We start from the raw sequence: 26,336 nt of genomic DNA, 5'->3' as shown, positions 1-26,336 counted from the left end.
ATTCTATACCGAAAATCAAGAAAGCCTGCCCTTTTTCTTGTGGAAAAATCATCAATCCCATGCCTTTCCGCACTATCATTTCCTCACTATCATTTCCTATTATGGAACTATAGGAACATGTTACAAACAGAGGCTACTGCAGTGCCGTGAACAAGCTCGCCCTCTGTCAAAGCCTCCTTTAAACACCATACTCCCACATTCGATTCCGCTCTCCTACTGGGCTTCATCATCATCTCCTCCCGCGTTCCATTTTTAGCAGAATTGTCCCCATTTTCTCTCTATAAATACAAACTCATCATAATTGGAGGAATATCAATCGAAGCATTCAGAGAATTTCGCTATTGCAGAAACCAAAACCAAAATTGGTGATGGGGTCACAAGGGCAACCAGAGGAAGGCTTCAACAAGTGCATTCTGGTGACTGGAGGCGCTGGTTTCATCGGAAGCCACACCGCCCTGCAGCTCCTCGAGGATGGCTACGAGGTTTATATCATCGACAATTTAGATAACTCTGTTGAAGAAGCAGTGAACAGAGTGAGGGATTTAGTTGATCAGCGCTTCCGCCAAAATCTTCACTTTTTTCTGGTATGCAATTTCATCTTGTGCCAAAATTTAGCTCAGCTTGCAAGTTGCATTTCGCATGTATTTTCAATTAATTGTTGATGTTTTTCCATTCATTTATATTTTTTGTTGGTTGGTTTCAAATGGTCCAGAACATCTCTCCGGCATTCTTGCATTGGTGGATAGGGTTGTTAAATTATAGTATCAGGGTACCCACCCGGGTTCAATTTGATGGAATTGATATGCATGGGATCTATTTGAAAAACCTGGGATGCATAAGAACTGTTTGGAAAACCTGGGATGTAGGGGAACTATTCGATAAACTCTCTAAATAGGATGCATGTCTAATGTTTGATAACATTTCTGAATGGGATGTATATGAACTGTTTAATAAAATTTCTGGAAGGCTGCACCGACTAGAAGCTAAATTTGTGAATTGGTAGATCTCTCTGAAAAGAATGTGGTGGTTTAGTCTCCTTTTCCAACTGTTCTTCTGAATCTGAATAAGGATCTAAGGGTTTCTAATAGGCTGGCAAAATTATAGGAGCTAAAGTTTGTTCGCTAATTTCATTGATGTCATGAAATGACATTCTTTGTATTCCGAAATATTTTCTGCACGCCATACTAGGCAGTTTATTTTGAGTACTAATTATACCATTAGTGATCTCTGAAAGGTGCACAGGAGTAAGTATGACATTATAGCTTTTGTATATTTATCCTCAATGGAATAGACATTAGATGTTTTAAGATTCAGGCAGATAGATATTCATCATGCTGTACCTCATTTAAGTATGCTCCCGCATTGATAAATCAAGCAAATAGAAATGTAATAATCCCTTTTCCAATTGATATTGCAATATTTTCCCTTAAAATCATAATGGGTTGTGGCATCCAGACAATTCCATAATGATATAAGCTTAGGTGAAATTATGTTTGGTTGAACAAACATCTAATTTCATGGCTCTTTAAATAGATTTTTTGGTGGTAGGCAAGCTCTCCCTCCCTGCTGAAAATATAGAGGCAGGGCAGCCACAAATGTAATGCCTTGGCCAGACAGTATTCGATGTTCCTTAATGATGAATGGATTTCTGGTGGTAGGTAAGCCCTATCTTCCTACTACTGCAGAGACATGACCACCCATGGATGCAATGGCCTTGATCTGTTCAATGGCATTATTATGTTAATTTATATTGTCCTAACTTATATATATATATATATATATATATATATATATATATATATATATATATATATATATATATATATATATATATATATATATATATATATATATATATATAGAACCTGAATATGAATACATTAATATAACATTAATATACATAATTATTCATGGTTGAGCTAAGAAATCAATCGTTTCAACTTGGTATGCCCCTCAGATCAGTCTTCAGACAGGTTGATTCAGGTTTAAGCACATCCATGGAGAATTATTTCAGTCTCCAGGTTTTCGGCAGTGGCTTGTGTTTCAGGCACAGGCATAGACTGCATTGCTTCAGGCAAAGGCACATATTGTATGCTTTTTCAGCTCCCATTGGTGTTTAGGCACACAGACTACAGTCGCTTTAGCAGCAAAAACAAGGGAGAATGTATTGGGAGCATTGACAAGAATGTATGATAGTTGAAGATATCACTTTTTAATTTTACTTTAATTTACTTTTAAATAACCCAAAGAAGTCATGTTTAAAAAAATGAATTCCTATAAAACACTATAATTTCAGTTGGAGGCTTTGAACTTTGACAAATTTTTAACTTCAACAAAACAACTTGGTAAGCACGGTGACAAAGCGCAAGTCCTTAGATGATCTGACTTATCTTTCGTATTTTCTTAAAATATATCCTTATTCATAAATTCTTAAGGCTTGTCTTGCTGTGGTTTCTGGGAAGATTCACTTTTTATATAGATTATTTTAACTAGTTGTACCTTTCACCTCCTTTGGATTGCATTGATTTCAACAAAAAGTCATGATGCTTGAATTCTGCAAATTGAACTGTGTGTAAGTTTTGTGAAATGTCTATAAATTAGTTGTATTTATTTTTAAGAATAATCACTTATGTATTTGAATATATATTAAATTTTGGTTAGGGTGTAATGATAGAAAATTGGTACTTAAAATGACAGGAATAATCAAACTAAACTGTGCTTATGATTGCAGGGAGATCTTTGCAACAAAGAGGATGTAGAGAAGGTTTTTTCATTGGCCAAGTAAGTAGATTGTTTGGTTATGCATGTTACATTTTGCATTCTAGATTCTAAATCAAATGTTATATGTTTCTTGTTGTTATTTTGATGTTCTATATTTGTTTCTTGGGTACAAAATATTCTAAATAATTCCTTTACATATGTCATTTGTATGCCCTCTTTTTTGCCATATTTGGATGTTTCCCTTGGACAAAACATATTTGAATTAAAGTCATGACCTTGTACCCTGCAGGGGCCAGCCAAATAATTGCTCAATATTACCAGCTCATACGTCTGGGGTTCGAGGTTTGTTGTTGCCCATCAAACTTTTATTAGCTGTAATACCATTGCCAAGTTTACAGACAGTGGTTACACATTATAAGGATGATTGATTTCTAAGCATGAGGCTGTCAAAAGCCAACTTTGTATGCAGATTTACAAATGGATAAAGCTCGAAGATTTTTTAAGTTAAGGGAAGCTTTCTATTATTACCCAGTATTGTTTCCATTTAGGGGCTGGGTTGCATGCATGCCCTTTGTTATTATTAGAGCTTGATATTTTCTAATTTAATTTCACAGCTGTATGAGTGGTGGAAAGTAGGGAACAAACCAAAACAGCAGGGAAGCGTAGCACTCCCCACTCGATTCTTGTTATTCACTACATTGCATTGCAGTCTTGTTCATTGTCAGTGGATTTCAATGAAGCCTTCGTTTGCATTCCATTCCACTTCATGGCATTGTTCAGATTATTCAGTCTCACCTTATTTAATTCTTAAAATTTGTTGAAATGCTCTTCATGCTACAAAGCCAGAGGTTGTGAACGTGTTGACTTTATCCGTTTTTTTAACTTAAGGTAATTTTACGCTAAAAAGAGATGTAAATTCTTATAATTATTACATTCCATGATTTTGGCGCACTTGGACCAACATCTCTTTTAGAGAAATTCAACAATTCTAATTTAATAATCCTATCGGCCTCTTTTTGTACCTTTTGGGACAATTGCTAGTTTATACCATTACGCATATTATGACCACCGCATGCACATCATTTCAATATGAAAGTATATTTGCATCAATGGTGTATTAAAAAATATGAAACTTTTAAGAACCTTTAATAGAAACTCTACACATTACATATTTAAATGATTTAAATCCCTCGCATCCATGCTAGCTAAGAAACGCAGAGGTTCCACCCTCGTAACCCTGACTTTAATTTGATCCATTTTGATAATAATGGGTTTTATATAGGCAATAATAAAAGAATATTGATCTATATAAATCAAAATTAAACCTGTTTTATCATGGAAGCGATGCCTGCACATAAACTTTAACACTCTAAGGCTATAACTAATCTATTTTTAGCAAATTAATAATGTAATTAATTCAATTAATTATCATCACGTTTTTTTCGGCACCATTATTGTGATTCCAGGGTAAAAATTTTTGTTTTGTTTTTCATTTCATTTTTAGGCCTAATTCAGACCCAGTGTTGCAACCAATTTGTAGTGTCCTCAGCTCGGCTTGGAACACTAACAAACAATATTGTGCAATAAATACATGAAAGTACATAAAATATTTACAACATAATTAACTTGTATCATGCAATTATAATTAATTATGCAATACAATTTAGCATATATTCTATACATCACAAATAACAACAGTTAAGCACCATAGTAGAATCATTCATGTAATAATGTGGAACACCACCTTATATTAATTCAGCACATTAACACACAAATTATAAGGCACAACACAAACACACAATATATATAACACAACAATTACCCCAATTAGGGTTTTTCACTGAGATGCATAATTGTACATGAAAATAATACACATAAATACATCACAGAATATGGTATTTATATGTAATAACGAGCCAACTAGCTATGGGGTCTCGACATTCCTACTATCCATAAACCTGGTGGTTCATAAAATCAAACGTTGGGTCACCCCCGAGCTAGGACGGCAACTCCAAAGGCAACAATAACTAAAAAATATCCATACCCAATAGGCAGGGTGCTCTAGAGCTCCAGACACCCTCTAGGCTAATTAACAAGGTGAAAACCCAACAAACATGTTGCTCAAGGGCTTGAGTCATCCTCCAGACCATAAACTGTCAATATTGGGGCTCATATCATAAAAACAAGATGCATCCATAAGGCAAAGTTGACTTAATAAACGCACCCGGCCCAGTTCAAAGTCTAATCCTAGGACCCACTAGCCATCAGTTAGTATCAAATTCCTTCCCTCGAGGGCTCACTAACCAAATCCACCCCCAAAATATCCAACCTACACTTCTTTATATATGCATGGCTTAACTTGCCATGTGGCATCATCTAAAACCCTCATGGGTCCCCAAGTGCACTTTTCACCAAAAATTATCCAATCGTTGCCTTCTTCCTTGAAGTTGTGCCCCCCCATACTATTTCTGTGGAGTGGCTCTGCATGTAGCCTTATTTTATTTATATTAAAGGATACACACATTTACAATATTTATTATATTCACATCTTGACTCCCCTAGCCAGTTAGCCAAAACAGGTATATCAATATCTTTGGAACTACACGGGAATGCAGGTCAATAAAGTATTTCTGACCCACCATCCTAATATAAAAGGTACATGTATTTAGATTGTCAAAACAGGTGGGGAAGTTACACGTAATGTAGACTTGAGAGGATTTGGAATGGGCTCGAGACAATGGCTAGCAATCTTATTTTCTACAGATTAGAGCGTCATCACAGACATGTTGGTTTTGATTTCCCTTTGCAAAATGATATGTCGCCATGGTGAACACACTACTCTCTAATGCAACAACATTTCTCCTTGATAATCATTCATTATCCCCTCATTTTTTGTTGAATGGGTCTATTTTACATGAGTGCCCCTTTGCCCCAGATTGGTATGTTTTGACAATGGATGTCTTGAATCACGTATTTGAAGTTGTTGGCATTTAGGGGTAATTCAAGGACATCTTACATCCTGATGGGTCATACATGGTCAAAAGTAATTTTGTTAATGGATCCTTAATTCTATGAGTGTTAAGTAGAGCTTGGTTTATGGTGCTCATACATGTTTGGAAATCTTTGGCTCTACATTAGATGTTTTGATTAGTGACCAAGAGACATTGGTTGTTAGAGTTAGACTTATGCTCGACCTAGGGTAATTGTGAGGTATCTAGGCATTCCATTTGAAGCGGGGCTTTCACTAGTGGCTATCTAGGATTGGTGTACCGTTTCTTAAAAAATTTCAGAGTGAGCCTTGATTTTGGCATCATAAGGACCTCTCATTAGATGGGAAGTTGAAAAGGGTTGAAGAAATATTCTATCCATCATACATTTAATATGTATCTTGTTGGTTCCCTAGTAAGACTCAATTTCAACATCTAGAGAAGATCATGCAATCATACATGTTTGGTCGAATATAATGGTAAGAACAATCATCCACAAGTATGGGGGCTCATCTCTCACCCGAAATGTTGAAAGGTAACATTGTGGCATCAAGCATATTTTGCAAGGATGCGGGGTGGAGCTTTGGTCAGTCCTTGTAGTAGTATCAACCACAAAGTCTTTTACCTTTGTTGCTTTAGTAGAATCTATTATCTCCAACTCTCAATGTAAGATGGGGTGTTGCTTGATCTAGAGGAGAGATGAGCACACAAATTACACAGTCTCCGATATGTTTGGAAGGATAATCATGACCAATATTTAGTTCTCCTTCAATGTTGAGCTACTAGTGTGCTGCCCTGTTAGGTAATTGTAGCTATCTGGTCCACCCTTCCTTCAATGGGATTTGGCAGTGATTGAGAGTCTCCACTTTACTTTCCCTTGGAAGATTAAGTGTGAGTTTGTTTTTGAGAAAGAGGTTAGTGATTGTCTACTTTTTGTTCCATTTGGTGTAATGAGGTACATCACTAGCTATTAGCTGAGGGTGCATTATTGATAAGAGATTCTCAATATTTAGATTTGCTAACCTATACAAGCTTTATTTATGTATTTCTAGTCTTAAAAAAGAGGATATTGACATTATCTTCATTGTATATACACATCCACCTTTTGATTTGTTGTTAGTAAATACTCTTATGTAAATATAAGACATTTTGACAACAAGAAAAAAAAAATAATGGGTGACCTACACTAAAAGTTGTTTCTTTTATCGCATTCTTCAATTGTGTTGGTGCAGAAAAATAATGACAGTCACTATAAAAATATGCATGCCGGCAAGATTAGAGAATGGCTAAGCTAGTGCAAACGAAGTCAGTGCCGTGGAGAACATGGTTTTGTATTGGGATAATAAGGTATATGTATATGATAAGTTGAAAGGAGTACCATGTCTATTTAGATTGCATAACTTCTGATCTAGTTTATATTAGCTTGAAAAATTTGTTAGATGGGACTATGTAAGAAACTATCAACCAACACAAAAAAATATTAATGGGATTTCGGCTTTCAAGGGATTTTCTAGAAGCTGGTCCATTCAATTATGATAGCTAAAGGGATTATCTAGTAGTAAATACATTACATACTGCTTATAAAAATGTATGATAACAAGAAAAAATCGCTGCTACTACCTCCTATAGGGGGTTCAATAGGATGGCCAGTGTGAGATGGAGAAGGCTAGCTAATAGCATAGCTAATAGTGTCCTTTCCTAAGAAAACATAGTTATTTCTAGAGACACTAGAATATACAAGTTTGGGTGGTCTAGTTGATGTTCTTTCACCCAAATGGGGGTGTGGAAAATTTCCTAACCAATCTTGATATGTTACTATCAGGTGGGGGTGAAAATCTACTCAACCAGGGAAGCATGGACATTCCTTCCAAACAATGCAACTAGGGGTTGCGTATATGATACTAAAGGAGGGAATTGCCTAACTTTGTTTATCCAACTAAACTATCTTGGAATGATGAAATTGGAGGCAAGAAATAATATTAAATTCTTAGAGAACTAGATTGATGTTGAGGGGATTCTCCCTCGGACTATGGTCAAAGGGTGTAAATGGATGACACCAACGATTATCTTTAGTTTCGTATTTTTCCATTGACCAATAAAAGTAGTTCATTCCTCTGCTCAACTCATAAAGTCCATTGGCCAAACATTCATTCATTCATATCTCCTCCATATTTTCTTGGTTGTCGAAAATAACCAGATAGTACAACTAGGTATTAAAGTTGTTGAATTCTTGGTAGATCCAAATAAGAAAGAAAGAACCTGTGGAGTTGAGGATGGAGTATCCCCTGGATGGATTGATTAGTTGAGCAATATTTCTCCCATATAATAGGATGCTTGATGTCAAGTGTAGGGATATGATCTATGTACCAGGAAATGTACCAATGTTCAAATTGCAATATTCAGGTTCTCTCAAATCCATCTTACTTACTAGCTTCCTTGCTAACCAGTACCATCTCAGTATCGATACCATCCTTACTAGTTGAATTGCTACCCTAGTACCAATACCAAATACTTGTATATAACTATTATGGATAACCATACCATTCTCACTACCATCTCAGTATCAATATTACCCTCTATAATTGTATCATTCCCACTACATAGATTTGGTGTGGGAACAAACTACAAATGAATAGCTATATGTGCTTCACCTCCTTTGTGGTATACCCCCTCACTCAAAGCTTTCAACTCATCAATGAATAATCTCCATGCCTAGGTATGGTATAAACCAGTTAGACAGACTCTTTATACAATTGCTAATATATAGGAAAGAAACTTGACCTGCTTACCCACAAATTGAATGGCTTTCAATCCATGAGTAATCTAGCTCAATTGTTGTAACCATAACCCCATCCACATTATGTCGCCCTACCACTATTTGATTAAACTAAAAATTTATGTGCGACAACCAATGCATTGAAATCCACTCTATGCGAAGCATGGATTTCACAGCATAGTACCCTCAAGGTACACAACCATACCCTCTTCCTGTTTGGTCTCAGCATCATATGAATCATACTTCCTTTTCCTTGAATAATTTCTCTTGTTGTGAAGGTTCATGCCAAATATTTGTGCATCAATCAAATTCTTCTCTCATTAGTAATTATCCTTAGTCCTTATGCTCCTCATTTTGGGGGTCATTAAGGGGATGCATAATAGTGATACAAGGTTTCCTTATGCTCACTCTTTGGTGGAATTTAGCTTTATCTTATGGTCCTATTGACGAGGTTTATTACCGCTATGCCTGCTTCACCAATATTATTTTCCTTCCCCATGTTATCTATTTACATGATGGTATGATGCTTCGTATAATTATGGAAAGTGGTGTTGGTAGAGGTGATTTGAGGGCCCCCTGTTGTCTCTCGTGCCATGTTGATATTACTTTTTATGTTAGAGGGTGAGATGTGTGCATTGATTAGTAAGGTGGATGCTAATTTCTAGAAGGTGGTTGCCTGGTTGATCGCGTTCCTTGTATAGCCTCAAGGCTCCCACTTGCACCCTTTTTGGGGAGAAGTAGGGGAATATTTCAAATCATAGATATCTCTGACTGGTCGAAAAATTGACAAATCAGTTCCTCTAATGGTTCCCTCTCATGGAGTCACCCCAGCGATCTGGGTGGGAGGGAAAACTCTCTTGCTCCTCTACCAAGAGAGTTTGTGTTTGGAACAAGTAAGTTATTACAGTAACTTCGTTGTTCTAGGAGGGGACCATTCCTCTCTCCCTTATGCCCCCACATGGATTTCAATGCCAAAGAGGGTGATTATTCAGAACACTGTGTGAAAGTTTTTAGTTAGAGTGATGCTTTATTATATATGTAATTATGATTTTCTGATTCTTTTCTTCAACAACGTTTTATTATATATGTAATCATACTTTTCGATTTTTCCATTGGTCCTTTCATATATTATATCTATAATTATGCATTTCTACCCTAATTTTATATATAATTATGATTTATTATATACGTAATTACGTTTTAGCAAAAAATGTTGCTATTATATATGCAATTTGGAAATTATTATATATGTAATTACGCTCTCAAATAATTAAACAAATAATTGATAGAAAGAGCTTATTGCCCCCAACCTTGTGCTAGGGGATAGACCCTCATCCATATGGATGAGTTTCACATTAAAACCCTATGCTCTATCGAGCAACTTTGTTATGAAGTTATGACCATGTCGGTGGGGGGGGGGAAGGAATATTGTGACTCAAGAACCTACTTAGGAACATATTGAAACCAATTTGATTTGATGCCAAAACCAAACGTGTACCCTTGTATATGATATTATTCTATACTTGATTCACTTAGAGTAACAAATAGGAAGGTGTCCCACCCAAACACACACCTTTATTTAAGGAATTTTTCAGGGCTAGTGGGTATGATAGTCGTAGATACCATAGCTTCTACAAGTTTTCTTGTCCCCATGGAAACCAATTTCCCAAGGGAGAAGGAAATAAGAACTTCCTTCAAGAAATTTCACAAACAACAGCCTTAAAACAATCTATCCCATCCACTACCACTATCACTGCTATTGCTACTCACACTGAACTACACCAACGAACCTTACTACACTTGGTTCAATCAGCACTTGCTTCATATCATAAAATTGGCTTGTTGTTGAAGTGAGAGAATTAGTAGATCAAGAAGCAAGAGCATCACGTTGCGGGAATACCTATGCATATTGAATGATGATTTTTTATCTAACAAGATCATCCTTAGATCCATTTTTTGATGTAGTGGGTTAAGAAGATGATGAAGGAGATAAAGATTTAGCACCAAACAATTGTAGAGCTAGTCCATATTTTCTAGTTACTTTTCCATTCCCTCCCTGCGAGGGCACGTAAAAGTTGGGGTTTATCCAATAGAAGTACTATCAAAGGCATAGATCAAGGGGTTAGATTGAGTTTATTGGGTTGTTTTGTAAAGCCAACTATGCGCACAATCATATTTCCATTGAATACATATATAGAATGTTGTTGTTGATATTAAGTTATATGCCTAAATATTCAATATCCCGTGTAACAAGTACATGTAACCTAATTACACTAAGGGAAAATAATAAGCATTTCCCTAATACATGGATTATAGAATAATACCTATCAATAAAACTAGAACAAGGTAGTATTACTCATCAAGCTCTATGATCTATGTAATACAAGTCAATATGTTTAATCATGGTTACCACTAGTATTCATAACAACTTAACTCTAGTTTGATTATGGTTCTAATTATGTTGAGTATACTATAAGGATGGAAATAAGACTAAGCTATGATGGATACTTATATTATGTGAATAGTGGAAGCAATGGAGTTATAATAGGCATCATTTATACAACAAGTTGTCATTAGGTGGTATGTGAGACCAATACATAGTGAAATCAACAAATGATAATTATCTCCTAATAATTTCAATTGCTTGTTACACAAAGTAATGTAACACAAATCGTAGATCAAATTCCATTTCAAATAATGATTTTTTCTATTAGTTAAGTGTGTTATGTAATTAAGAACAAATATATTGTGTATAACTATGCAATTTTTGTATATGTACCATGAATAGAGTAGAACAACTTGTACAACATTAAGCTTCTTGTACTGAGTTAGTGTAAGCTGTAATAAGAAAGTACAAAGGATGAAGATAGATGAAAATAAAATTTGAACAAATAAATCTTCAGAGGTGGTGATTCTTAAACATCATCCTTTAATCATGGGGGACACAGAATGCAAGACAAGCAATGAGCAATATTTCCAGTGGGGAATAGTTTATCAAATGTTCAACTCAATGGATTTATCAAAACTCATCCACAATGTTCTTAAACATTACCTCAATATCAACATGTACAAGAATGTGACTAAACCAAGCCTCCATAGGATTGTTTCCATGTCTTTGTTCTTCCTTGTGTTGAGGTAATATCCTGGCTCATAGGCCAGGTGGACTTTTCCAATAGATGGATCATAAACCAACACCAGAGCCCAGTTGGAGGCTACCATACCTTCAACATATTTTCAAGAAAGTTCCTCCCAAATCCTGAAGTATTTCTATTTGAGGAATGGGTGAAAAGGGCTATGGATGAGGTACCTCCTAACGTGCTACCAAAAATGGTGGTTTTATGCAAAAATATTTAAGACCATGATATCAAAAGTTTATCCAAATTATAAATTGAAGCATCTTTTCAGAACATTCATGTTGTTGTTGGCAATACTATATGGAGAAAAAGATGGTACCATGTTTCATGAATCATGGGTGCCTATGGTGAATGAAATTTATACTCATGGAACAACATTCAATTGGAGTGAAATCATGTCCTCTTCATTATATAAAACTATTAGGGCAATGAAGAGTGACAATCCAACTATTTTCTTTATGTCAAACTACCTATTGCACTCCATTGGTTCAAGAAATCCATTTCCAGAACTAGGATGGAAATGTTTGAAGACTTTTCCTCCAGTACATGTTTAATGCAAGCTCTTATGGGATTACAAGCATAAATAAAAGAGGACACGAATATGTAAACATTTTATTGCTCCACTGTACTCTTTTTTATTTAAGAAATAATGTCCATGCCTCTCGGAACAAGCACATGTAGTCATAGGAGGCATTAGAGACTAGTATAGGCATGAACAAGGAGTCTACATCAAAGTTTATGGTGCATCAACTGCTCCTCATCTACTACCTTTATATGCTCTAGACATAGGAATTTTTTTGGAAATATTATATCAGACATTTGCTCATTGAGTGAACGATACTCTTAAGAGGGAAAATAGGTCAATATGGCCTAAGTTTCCTATCAAGAATGAATACTATGGAGTTTATAGAACCGTCCAAGCCATGAAAGATGCCAATGAAGTTGAATCATACCATTTTTGAGAGATAATATTAAGGAGATATGACACTTAAGATGTAGTTATTAGTCATTGTTTTATTGTCAACTAGATGTGATCTTATCCTCGTGAGAAGGATAATGATCAAGATATCTTCAAGAGACTTATTTATCCATACGAGGTTATAGAATAGCTAAGTCAAGGACCTTAGAAGAAGGCCAAATAGACTCATGCTTCACCTATTTTCAACCTCTAGCAAGAAGCTGAAAATCTCTACAGAGCATTAGAATTGGTGAAGCAGATGAAGCAAGAATTGGAGAAAGAGGCAGACAGGTGCAAGAAGAAGATTAAAGAAAAGAAAACAACAAAGGAGGAAAAAGACTAGAGAAGAAATGCACAAAAAGATGACCTGGTGAAATAATTGTCTTTGGAAACTGAACAAAGAATCGGGCAACATGAAAAACAAATGAAAATCAATGAAGAACTTCATAGGAAAATATATGTGGAACTCCAAAATAAGAGGGAATAAGCTATGTGGAAAGATAAAATGATTTAACACCTTGACATTCCATCATCTCCTAGGATGCCCCCCACTCCTTAGTCTCTAGTGGAACCATGTGAGATTGAATAAATGGGGAAGGGACAACTTTTCCCATAACCATGGTTGACCTAGCAATGGTATTGAAAACATTCAATTATGAATACAAGAAGAACAAGGTGAATAGGATAGTTTCCAAAAAGGATTAAATTGGGAGAGATATTGTCACTAAGGAGGTTCTCATTCATGATACAACAGTTCATCTAGAGATGAATGCAACTCCCAGTATTGCCATGGCCCAAGTAACAGACGATAATGTTGACAAGCTGAAGAGAAATTTCTATGATTCTTAATTGGAACTCAGCGTTTCTAAGAAAAGAATTACAGAGCTAGAATTCTAGCAACATGCTGAACTAGACTCAGTTAAAGAGTTCAAAGGGAAACCACTTGATATCTAAGAGGAGAATTTATGGCATAAAATATAAAACTGCTAAGTTTGATGATTATATAAATAGGATGGGGCATATCAAGGAAGAATTGGATAACATTCCAAATATTCTAGATGACATCATTTAACCGAAAATACACTATCATGATGAGGGCGTAGACATTCCTAAACTCAATGACTTGGAGAAAATAATTATTTTTTCCAAAGCTTGGAAATGTCTGGATAAGGCTAGATTCTTAGAGGAAAAGGCTCAGGAAGTTTTCAAAAGTTGCTTCAAGTTTGAAGGAGTGGTCGATGAAGTCTTAAATAACTTTAAGTTACTAATGTTCTCATCAACATTTGGTTCTGTATCTATGGAGCAGTGTATAAAATAAAAGGAGAGAGTGATAGAACCATGAAAGCATTAGATCCAGGCATTAAGTGTTATCACCGGGGACAACACAATTTATATGAAGATTTTTAGAATACAATTATAATGCAAATTAAAAGGCATTTGTCTCTATTTCTAACAAGGTTTCATAGGTACGGTGCTAGGGAAGTAAATGACATACACTTATTGGGTATATAAGAATAAATTTGAGTAGTTAATCTAGGACTTGGGTCAATCTAACATTTTTTTCCCTTTTATCTCATATAATTTTATAAATATTTTGGTGAGATGAGAAGTTTCTATTTGACTCAAATCCTAAAAGATATTAAAATTTCGGCACTATGCACCAATGGGTTTAAAATTCATAAAGTCAAAAATCCACTAACATTTACAAGCCACCTCGTAACATCAATAAGAAAAGAGAGATGTAATCAAATAAAACCATCATATATGTACTTAAGTGTCTTTTCCTAGCTTCCAGTTGAAAGCAAGTTCATTTATGGAATCCATGCAATTTCCTTAATAGGTGCATCATGCATGGCCAAAGTCATTGGATGAACCCTAGTCAACAGTTGCCACATTTTAGTTTATTTATCACAACCAACAACTAAACCACTGAATTATACATTAGGCATATTTTTGGACGCTGTGACATGCTCCATATTTACAAGAGAAAAATGGAAAAGAAATGCATACCTCGAAAGGTTCGTTAGGATTGCAAGGACTTGTAGCAGTATTGATGGTGCCAAAAGTAGTAGCCATTGAAGAAACTCTTTGTGAATTAACCTCTTCAACACGAGGAAGCAAGACATAATTTCTAAAGTCGTAATTATGGCAACCTAGAATCCCTCAATTCTTCCCTATTTAAAAGGTCCCGAAAACTATGAAAACACGAAATATGTCAAAGCTTTGTTTTAGCAAAAATGTTTAATGGCCAAAACTACTCAACCCTCAAATCTCCAAGAACCGCAAGTTGCGTTGTTTTACCTGTACAAGTCTCCTTGGGCTCGTGCCTTAGCTTTCCCTCTAATTGATAAGCCATCAAAGTTCAAATGCTTAACATACCCACCAAAGTTCAAATGTTTAACATTGGCTCTCAATTTTTTGACATATGTTTTATCATATTAACAAAGAAAATTACGGGTAAACAAGTAGTTGTAAAATGTTATTACTTAAAGTAAGTATATATAAAACAAATGTTGAACATTACTCTAGATTTTTTAACCATATTTTTTGTTCATTGGTAAAATAGTGATTGAGGTTAATTTATATTAAGTAAAGTTAATATATGTAATATAGTAGTAATAATTTATTTTTAAGTTTATGGTTATTTGACTGTTAAAGTCTATAAAGGTGTACACGCTCTACCCGCTTAGAGGTGTAGATACTCTACCCCCTTACATTTGAACCTATGACTTGTTTTGAGGAAGCACATGTTCTTGACCATTATAAAGATATAAATAAGTTGGAAATTTTCTCCGATATTCAAATATAAAGACTCATGACCATCCAAATGTAGAATCTTCTACTAAGAAAAAAAAACATAGATAGACCTGAGGCTTGAAGGGAATTTTATTACGGAAAAATGTAAATGGAAACATTGAAAAGGTATTGCAAATACTACATTAATACAACAACATCCAAATTCTATTAATGAATGAAATAGAAAAAAACGTGATACAAACTAATTGGAATGGTGCTATATTATTTATGAAGAGATATTTCTCAACTACTCTTAATCACAAGAAAACATTACAAGAGGCCAAAAATACCTTTGAACATAAAGTATGAGGCCCTAAGATGCAAAAATTCTAAAATCCAAAACCCTGACCCTAGGAAATTATGTGCCTAAAAGAATGTGGGCCTCAAAGAGACTAATTGATATATCAACTTCCCAAGGCAACAACTTTTGCATGAAAGCTCCATTTAGGACATTACTTGAAACATTAAAATCCATACTATATGTCTGTAGCCAATGAAAAATTCCAAAAAATCAAGGGAAATTAAAAAAAAGGAAGCGATAGTTTGAGACCTAAAACTCTATAGTAGAACTACCAAGATGTGTAATAAAGTTGAATCAATGGAGCAAGTGGGTGGTCACTACTATTCTCTTCAATTAATTGCCTCCTCTTAGGAATAAGTGGTCCATTTTATGTCAGGTTCCTTCATCAAGTGGGGAAAATTTTGTTGAATATGACTCCTATTGAGACACGTGCACCAAAGTAGGAGCATGAGGTCCATATGAGAGGTGGAAAATATGGTTGAAGTAGCTCCATGCTAAATATAAGGTTTAAGCCAAACAAAATGAAATATCAAATTTAATAACATCTTCACCCACAACCTTTGTGTTGGTGTAAGGCCTATATCTGAATGGAGAGTCAAGGGGGCACTTCCAATGGGATCTTAAAAGGTGTTATTATATAAATACAGCCACACCTTATCTCCCACCCTAAACTTATGTGGCACTCTAATCCAGGTGGATATTGGTGGCCACCCACCTCTTCCACTAAGTATGTGAAGCTTGTTTTCCCATAATTCACACAAGAATGGAAAAAGGTGAAAAAACCAAGTCAAAAGGTATGTGTAGCTTTTTCCATGTAGAGGTAGATGTTAAATCCACACTCTACAATCAAAAAATTTGGATTAAAAAGAGTGGATGTTGATGCTACATGCCCACTATTACCCAATGTTTTGTATGAGCTACATGAGATACAAAGTAAATATTCTTGTTATTCAAATTTAATAAAAAATGTGACTATGTCTTCCTAGATAGAAAACAAATATCTTCCATAAAATATTTTCTCCATGATCCTGATTTAAAATGAATATCTTCCCTTAACGCACCTTGTTGTATACAAAAATGACATTGATAGGGCCTTTGACTATTTGAAGAGTAGCGAGGCCCCATGTCCATTCTAAACTTTCCCTTCTCAATGATGTACACCAACCCTAGTTGCTTAGCTAACAAAGTTGAACCTGCAACTGTAGGAATCGAAGGACTTGTAGGAGAGAGATCAAATTCATTATTCTTACCTTATGTTTTGAGATTTCAGAACCTCATCACATGCATCATCTTTGTTTTTTGGACATCGAGAAGGCCCACTTACTCTGCTAGGATCCTTTGCAATTGAATGCGAGACCAATTGAGTATGGTGAATATAGAGTGAAAATTTTTAGTTGTTGGGTTTAGATAAAAATGAATGCACAACTTGGAGTTTCACTAAACGTGGGGGTAGAGAAAAACTATAACTACATAAATGAAGGGTTTGAAAATAGGTAATAGGAGAGAAACAGATCTCGACCACCAGGAATTGGACCAACAATGTGACGGTTTCAAAAAGTGATATAGTTCATTAGAAAGGAAAGATAAATGGATTTTTTTCCTTCCTAATGGGCTATACACATTTGTCCTCCAAATGTGGTTCAATGTCAAAATCATTGTTATAGCACTCACCTTTCTAATATTTTGACATTTTATAACTAGAAATTGAATCAAAAGGTGCAAAGGAAAGTCAATAAGACTAGATGGAGGAGATGCTGTAGGCCAAAATAGTGCATATATCACCTCTACTCTTGGCCTTTGCACTATTAGAAACAACAATATATCACCTGCACTTTTGTTTTCTTTTGCTACTTTTTACCCACACATGTCTCCTTCACAATGGAGATATTTACATACTATTTTTTATGGATGATATTTTGCTCTTTTCCCATCTAGATAAAACAATATTAAAAAACCTATGGGTGTCTAAATTTTTAATCCCTATTATATAGAGGATAATTGGTACACCATCTCTAAAACTGACATCAGTATGTTAAAGTGAACCCGCTCAATAAACATATGGATCCATGTGGTTTGTGGTCCTACTCCAATTGTTTCTCATTTTTTTCTCCTAACATGGCTTGTTTGAGCAGTAACGAGCAAACTTGTCTGGATCATGATATACCTAACCAGAGAGTTCTCTTTGCATGGGTTCACATAGGTACCAATGGATGAATAGCTTGTGGATGCATGTGATAGAATGCAATTCATGTAAGATTAATTTGTATTTATTTACTTGATATATATTTGGAAAATAATAATAAATAAATAATTCTTTTAATATTTGAAATTTTAATCTAAGTAATAAGATAGTGAACATATTCTACATACCAAAATAATGTGTTAATTTATTAAATAATGTGATAGTAAATATATAAATAAATAAACATTTTTTTGAGATAAACATGTTATCTTGAGACATTAAAAACTTGTTGAGGAAATTTCAATTATGCACTAACTTAAAAAATATTGTTGACCAAAATATTTCATCAAGCCATGATCCAACAACCTCCTAAAAACACATAAGAATAATATGCATGTTGAGACCAATTCTACATCATAATGATCAATAAATTAATAAAACACAACTTTTTCATGTGTGATCATAAGAATCACATAATATTCTATGTATATTATAGGTAGGAGTTAATAATCCCAACTTTCACCCTTACTGAGTCAAACATGTCTTTATCTTTGTTAGGTAAGTCTTCATCATGTTCTTCCATTGGTTCAATGCCTAAAAGACACTCTTCATCAATAAAGTATATATATGATGTAAACTAGAATTTGTGCCTCATTCCTCAATCATCTACACATTACCAAATTGTTAGAATCCACATAAAGGAGTGGAAATCCACCAAAATACATGGGTACCTAACTATTGCAACTACTGACCCATTAATATCTCCTTCGAGTACATGATTCATTCATATTCTCAATGGACTCTAGCTAACTATGTAGGAAACTCCAAGTTTTTAGATGTATCACACCCCCTAGAGTTTACAACCAAAACAATCCACTCATAGAGAATTCAATTGACACATGACCAATATTCTATAAGAGGTTGTGCAGTATATTAAACATGTTATCCATGTCACCAAGGACACATGGATAATGGCTATGCCTTCTTACAAAAGTCATACATTGATGTGCCCTTTACATAATACATAGGTAGATATGGTTACATACTATTTACATGCTACATATCATGAAGGAAATAAGTACAAGCTTTTATAATATCAGATGTTATTATAATACTCATCCCAAGTACCAACTCTAGCTAAGGTCAAGCTTAAAAACATCAATCATCAATAAACATAATATATACACACCATGTTAAACTTCTTCCACATATAAGATGTGATTCGTATTTATACATGGTCCCAATTTTGATTCAATATAATAAAAGGTGTTCCTTGTTTGTCCATCTCCAGCCAATATCCATTGCTACCATATTGAATATCATTGCCATGTTTTTGGATGAAATTCTAAAAAATCTCCATTATGTCTAGAACATCATTATGTGCTCCCTATTGTAAACTCATAATTCCAACTAAGAAATATCTACCATTAACACTAGGACTCAACCAATACTGCTTCAATACATCTTTCACCATTATAATAAATAACCACTAGTTATTCATTGTAGAAACTTTATAGCATCTCTACAACTATTTTTTCATATATGTTGCTCCATTATGATTTACTTATAGGATTTCCATCTCGAACAACATAAAAATTGGACACCAATCATACATTTTGGCCAAACATTGGGACTGCAAAAAATAATTAGGAACCTATTGTACTATATGGCCTAACATCAACCTAACTATAAACATTGAACAATAGGGAATTTTATGAACATACTTCCTTCTATGAAGACACGTATGTACCCAAATAATGTTCCGACTAATTCGCAAGTAGGAAAATGTTATAGATCTATAAGGCATCCAAATTGATCTTGCACTCTATACCTACTAATCTAAAGACTTATGAAACAAAAATCATTAAAAAACATTTCATCAATCAATATCTAGAGGAGATACTACCTCTTGCTATATTTTCCTTCTAGCTACAACATGCCATATCAAGAAACCCAAAGAATGCCACTTACATCAAAGTGTTTCATTGCAAGGCTACAATAATCAACAAAATATAATGGTACATGTGACTAAAGAATTTTCCCTACATATTTATCTAGGGCCATGAACATACTAGTTATCTTCATATACAACTTCAAATTATGGATTCAACATTCATCTTGGATATTCAAATGTTGCCTTTTATTTGTTAGAATCATGAACTTTAACAAAAGTATTGCACTTCCATATTTGGTTAACTAAGATCAATACACTTTTTAAGATTTGACTTCAAGACATTCGTATCACAACCATAAAAGTTCTACATCAACATGTATAAAAGGAATTTTATATAAGGATCTAATCATGATATCAAAAATACATAAGGCTTCCGTACAATGCCTTTTTCCCTATCAAGCTAACCATGGCCAATTATTAGGCAGAATGGAGAGTAGATTTGGTTTGTTCTTGAAGTCACCCACCCAAGGGATGTGATCTATACGACTCATTGAAGAAGTTGATATTTACCACATGACCCTAGCCACACAAACTTATAATTTATTTCAATAACATATATATAGGGAGTGCATGTTCTATTGTATTCCAATCTTTCCCCAAATCCAAAATATAGCTAACAATAGAAGAGAAAGAAATAGATGAAGAGAGATTACTTGAGGGCAATGCTGTCAAAGTAGTGGCTAAGTGTAGTTGTGGCCGATAATATTTGTGCTCTATGGAATCCTCATCAATAATCATAAGAATAGTTTCATTGAGGCCTAGAGCTAAAGTCATCGAGACAATAAGGACAATCGAGATAGTTTCAAAAAGGACATGAGAAGTCATCATCTTTGAGACAAAGCCTTTCGCTTTTAACTTGCGAGATGAGGGTTTTTACTTTCCTTTATTGCCATAGAACCCTAGTGGATGGTCAGTAGCATTACGGTCATCCTTGTGATATATGTGACATATTAACAAGATTCCCTCTTAGTCTAAGGTCTGAAGATAAGTCATGCCCTGATCTTCGAGTTTCATTTCACCCCATAAGTTGTCTCTTATATCTAGATTTATCAATACCCTTGCGACCTTCATCTCCACAGAGTATTTGAAAGTGAGATCAACCTCTAAGCATTCCCCTATCTTGTTTCTAATTTCCCTAAGAGCTTGCTCAGACCAAAATTGTATGTTTAGTCTAGGAAGTCAAACCAGGAGAGGAGCCTTGTCTAGTCTCTCCTGAGTGGAATCAAAAAGAGGGGTCCAATGGTTAAACATGAAAGGGGTGTATTCAATACTCAAAACATTATTCAGATCTGAATGAACCTCTTTACACTTGTTCAAAATGAAAATCAGCCAACCTCTTAATAGCATCTTGAAAGTTGGTAGTGGGTTGATGTGAGTCCCCCCATCCTTTGTCATCCATTATGATATTGTATTCCTACTAAAATTAAAACCACAAGCACAACCCACCAAAGTAAAATAAGGCATATGAATGACTTCATGCATCTGAATCTTGTCACTGCGAATGAAGGAGAGATAACCCTTCTTTTCTTTCAGAAAGGGGTTATTTCATTTTAAAGTAGTAAATCGAGGGTCGAGCTTGGGGGAATGAGTGGGCCCCTGCAGGGGGGGGGGGGTGTTCTGGGTGAGGGAAGAGATGTCAACGAGATTGATGAGGGGATTGTGGGAGAAGAAAAATGAATGGAGGAAATACTAATAGGTGGAGAAGTGATTTATGGAGAACTAGAAGGAAGAAATCCTTCAAAACTGAAAAGCAAGATAGAGAGAGCCAGAGTCGAGGAGGGGAAATAGAGCTCATAGCCATCATGGATAGTTAGTTCTATCAATGACAGTGGAATACTTATACAAAGGTAAGGCTCCATAACCAAAATTCATAATCGATGAGGAGAAGTTCATGGGTCAAATAACCCCAAGGAGAAAACCTCGGTCGATGGCCCATAAGAAAGAAGATAATCAAATACAGGGGGTAAAAATGTGTAAATGAGAAAACCTCAAAGGAATTCTAGCCAAAAATGATGGAAGAGCCCATAAAATTAGTGATTCTTATGTGAGGACCCAAATCTCATATTGTACCCATGTCGTTGCTTTGAATAGAAGTTCACCAATGAAAACCCTCCATGAGTGAATCTACAGAAAGTGGCAAGACGCTGTCAACAAGTGGAGCCACTAAACCCTATACCATTATTGCTTCAGGCCCAATCTTCTAAGTGGAGCTACAAAACCTTGGGTCATGCTTCCTTCAAGCCTTGATCTTCCAAGTGGAGCCACAAAACCCTATTCCATGCTTCCTTCAAGCCCCAATCTACCAACTAGCATCACAAAAATATTGGCTTATAGCACTAGGTCCTCCCAATAATCATCCACCTAGATCTCTTCCATAATTATAGCCCAAACCTAAGGAAAAAAAATACAAAACTAGAAATGAGTTGTGGCCAAAGGGTAAATACTATTGATGGTGGATAGTAAAAAGAGGGAAAATTCTACTAGTTACATCCAAAGTGGGATAACTTGAATGATAAGCTTATAGAGCACCTGAAGGGATGTGCAACCTCAATGCGGGATCCATGCTGGTGCACACATAGACATGGGTTCCCTAGGTGCATAGGTTGAAAGGCAACAACTTCCTTTATCGAGTCATGGCTCTCATGGATTCTAATATTTGACAAAGTATAAAATGGGTTCATTGCTTCCATCAAGGGATCTTGAAGAGGAAAGGAAAGTAAAATAAGTACTTGATGGAATAATTAAAGAGAAAGAAAATACTTGCATTCCAACTACAAAAACTATCAAAGAATACAAAGAAACAATTGTTTCCCTTGAGAAAAATCTCAAGGAGAAGAAATTATCCTTTAAGTTATCTATCAAATCCAAGGAAGGAGAATTGGAACATTAGTATCTCTTGCGTCAGAGTTGCAGAAGCTGAAAATGGTTGTCAAGAGAATGTAAATGTACACACAAACAATTGAAAAACAAAATAAAATAGAGGTTGTTGATTTTTTTGAAATATGCATGGATGCATCACTAGAGTTGGAACACAAGCTAATGAAGAAAATGCAAGAGAAGGTATGAAGGTGTTGAATTAAAACCCAAAATGTGTATACTTAATATTGAAATCCCATTGATGTAACATGGAATATGCAACATGGCCTTCAAAGTTTTTCGATGTTCAAAATGGCCAATAAAACTGATGTAGGAACAAATGCTAAAACAACCAAAAAAACAACATTTTATGACGTCATCCATTACAAGGTGTTCAGTATTATGAGTATCAGTTGAAGGCATAAGTTCATCTTCAGATTCCAAATCACTTTTGCTAGTTGATCTAATGAAAACGTATTGCACTCTTTTTAAACATTTATACAAAAATATGTTTTTATTATATTTCCAATGGAGATTTCCCTTTCCATTTTCTTCACACTTGTGACTCATGTATAGGATGATTTTGATTTTTGTTATGAAAAATATAGTAGGCAACTATAGGGATTTTCTAGAACATTAATCTATGTCCTTACAAAAGTCACACGCTTCTCCTTGATTTTGTCATGTTGAGGTTTGTTTTAGATATTTTTTGACATAAAATTGAGTGTTTCTCTATCATAAATGTGTGGCACGATGCTCTATAAGGGGTATTTTTTTTTTTTAAATTCCATGCCATGATATATGTATTTTCATGATATATGGATTTTTAAAAAATAATTAAGATGAATAAAAATGTTTGAAAAGGAAGTAAGAGAACGCAATAGAAACTTATAGGTATATTCTCATTGATAAGATTATGTAATTTTTCTCCAAACAAGGTATCATCTATTCCATCTATGGTTCCCACCCAAAACATTGTGATGATGACCAAAATAGATTGAAGCAATTTACATGGAAAAAAATGATGCTTAACGTTTGTGTGCTCTTTGTTGGAGTTTTGGGCACATTCAACACTCAATCTTTAATACTTGGTTTCTTCTTTCCTGGCATGGAATTCATATGGGACCTATGTGTGCTTCTACTTTGTTTTAGTTTCATCATTGGCAGTGTATCATGTGATCAAAAATATATGTTATCATGTTGGAATTTGTAATTTGAATACAATGTTACTTCTACTTGTTCGTAGTCACCATACAAACCTTGTTGCATATCATGGCATTTCATATAAAATGACAAGGAATACTTTAGACCTTAACTTCTAACATTTAGCACTTTACTTGATAGTTGGTTACTCTCGTGGACACTAGTGTGTTTTCGCAGTGACAAATGGAAAATGTGCATGGCTTTAAGGGAAAACTAGAAAAAAAATCTTTGTTTTGTGCTTAGCTCCAATATTTTCCACCTAACCTTGTAGATATCTGGATAAAAATATCTTAGTCATATCATTCACCAAATATTACTACCTTAGCAAGGGTCTAAATTCACCTAAATTCTTTCATTGTTTCCCTTTGATGCATAGGACATCGACAAATCATACACTATTCATATTTATATGATCACTTGGGCGTTTAAACTTTAGGCTTAATAAGATCTATTTCAAATTGGATTTCAAGATCTAGTCCCTGTTTTTATGATGTCGAGGCATTGTTTAATATACAACAAAATTTAAAATATGGAAATCTCAACAGTTGCACTTTCATTACTTTTGATCTACACATATCTCCTTACTTATAAACATCTTGTATATACATTTGGACACATCAATAGGTTGTTTAATTTTATTTTGCATTGGTAATAATCCCACATGCACAAAGAATAATCCAAAGGAATCTCAATTCATGCCATGCATGCCAAGACTTGTCAAGTGCCAACTTGCGCTGATGTGTGTTAGGGAGTGATAGGGAATGTTAGGGGGTGGTGTAGGGCATGCTAAGGAGTTCCGAGGTGTTTTTAAGGAGTGTTAGGGAGTTCCAAGACAACACAAGGAAGAACTAGGTCAAAATTCATGGAAATGAACAAATAAGAGGCTGTGTCAAGGAGTGCTAGTGTGTGGCAAGAGTGCCAATGAGGGAGTGATAAGGCATATTCATAGTTAATTGCAAGGCATGCTAGGCAGTGCCAAGGTGTTTTACAGATCACTCGGGGGGTGCTAATATATTCTAGATAGTGCTATGGCATGAAAATGCATGTCAAGTTCCAGGTGGTAAGGCGGGGCAAGATGTGCCAGGTCCAAGGGCGTGTCAATGTGTGCCAAGGAGTGTCACGAGAAAAAGGGAAAAAAAAATTATGAAATGAAAGGAAATAAACACATAAGATGGTTAATAAGTTAGGAATTTACCTTTTACAAGAGGGGAATGGCTAAGGCATGCTATAGAGTTGTAAGGTGTGTCGAGCAGTGCCAAGGTGTATTATAGAGTGTTAACGCATGCCATGGAGTGTTAGGGAGTGCCAATAAAACATAAGGTATGACCAAGTCAAAATGCATGGAAATGAATGTATAAGAGGGTGTGTCAAGGACTGTCACACATGCCAATGAGGGTGTAACAACGTTAGGTTAAGTTTCCATGTAAAGAAATAATGGATGGATATTATCCAAGCAAAAATAAAACCAAGGTCGTGGGACACTATTCCAAGATGAATGAGTGTAGGAATTTACAGGGTAAGTTCCTCAGAAAGAACACCAAAAGGACACCGCTCACAACCAGATCTCAAATCAATACACCAGTATTTTTGATGTGGTTAAAACCCTCAAAGTGCAATGAGGGAAACAGTCCACGGCCTGTCCCAACGTGGGTACTACAGGCAATTTATTAATCAAAGAATGAAAATTTACATAAGCTTCTCTCATGCACGGATTACCCGAACAATGACCCTCCATGCGCTTTAAATAGAACTCATGGACCAATCGGGTGTCAAGCCACGGATCAAGTGTCGGTAATACCGAGGTGAGAGTGAACCGTCGGATCACTACATATCGTGACCGTCGGATTGTAAGTTACAAAATGGACAACGGTAAAGAAAGACACTTTACCTAACTCTATACCTAACTCTATACTAGACCAAGTTGAACTTAACTATATCCTATGTGTCGGAATATCCTAACATCCCCCCTTAAGAACAACTTGGGATAGGATTGAAGGATTTACAAATATGACACAATAGGAGAAGGAAGGAGGCACTAGAGCCTATCCCCCCTTAGTGACAACTTCCTGAACTCCAAGCATATATCGAAGTTTAGTGAACTTCGCCTCTGTGAGAGCCTTTGTGAAGATGTCTGCAACCTGATCATCTGTTGAACAATATTGCATTTCAAGAACATGGTCATGAATGAGCTTTCTGATGAAGTGCATGTGTAGTTCAATGTGTTTGCTGCGCTGATACTGGACTGGATCTTTGCATAGCTGAATGGCACTTTGATTATCACACCAAAGTGTGGTAGGATGCTGCTGCTCAAAGCCAAACTCTGATAGGATCTGACGAAGCCACAAGGCTTCCTTACTATCTTCCACGGCACCACGATACTCTGCTTCTGCTGACGAAAGAGAAATGGCAGCCTGTTTCTTACAAGCCCATGTAATAGGTCCTGAACCAAGAGTAAAGACATAGCCGGC

At 35.3% G+C, this 26,336-nt stretch overlaps 1 protein-coding gene across 1 annotated transcript in view; it reads left to right on the top strand.

Annotated features, from left to right (window-relative positions):
• Window positions 1–323: 323 nt before the first annotated feature.
• LOC149252176 (bifunctional UDP-glucose 4-epimerase and UDP-xylose 4-epimerase 1-like) overlaps window positions 324–26,336 on the top strand; it is an 86,525-nt gene continuing 60,512 nt past the window's right edge. The window contains exons 1-3 of the mRNA XM_089454090.1: window positions 324–584; window positions 2,732–2,781; window positions 3,011–3,063. Coding sequence (XP_089310216.1) covers window positions 369–584; window positions 2,732–2,781; window positions 3,011–3,063 — 319 coding nt within the window. The 5' untranslated portion in view covers window positions 324–368. The remainder of the gene's footprint in view (window positions 585–2,731; window positions 2,782–3,010; window positions 3,064–26,336) is intronic.

Source organism: Pinus tabuliformis, chromosome 7 (assembly GCF_031772625.1).
Source record: "Pinus tabuliformis cultivar Carrire ecotype Pingquan chromosome 7, CPIR1, whole genome shotgun sequence".
In the NCBI taxonomy this organism is placed as follows: Eukaryota; Viridiplantae; Streptophyta; class Pinopsida; order Pinales; family Pinaceae; genus Pinus; species Pinus tabuliformis.
The sequence above is the reverse complement of the archived record's forward strand: the minus strand, read 5'-3'. Positions and strand labels throughout refer to the sequence as shown.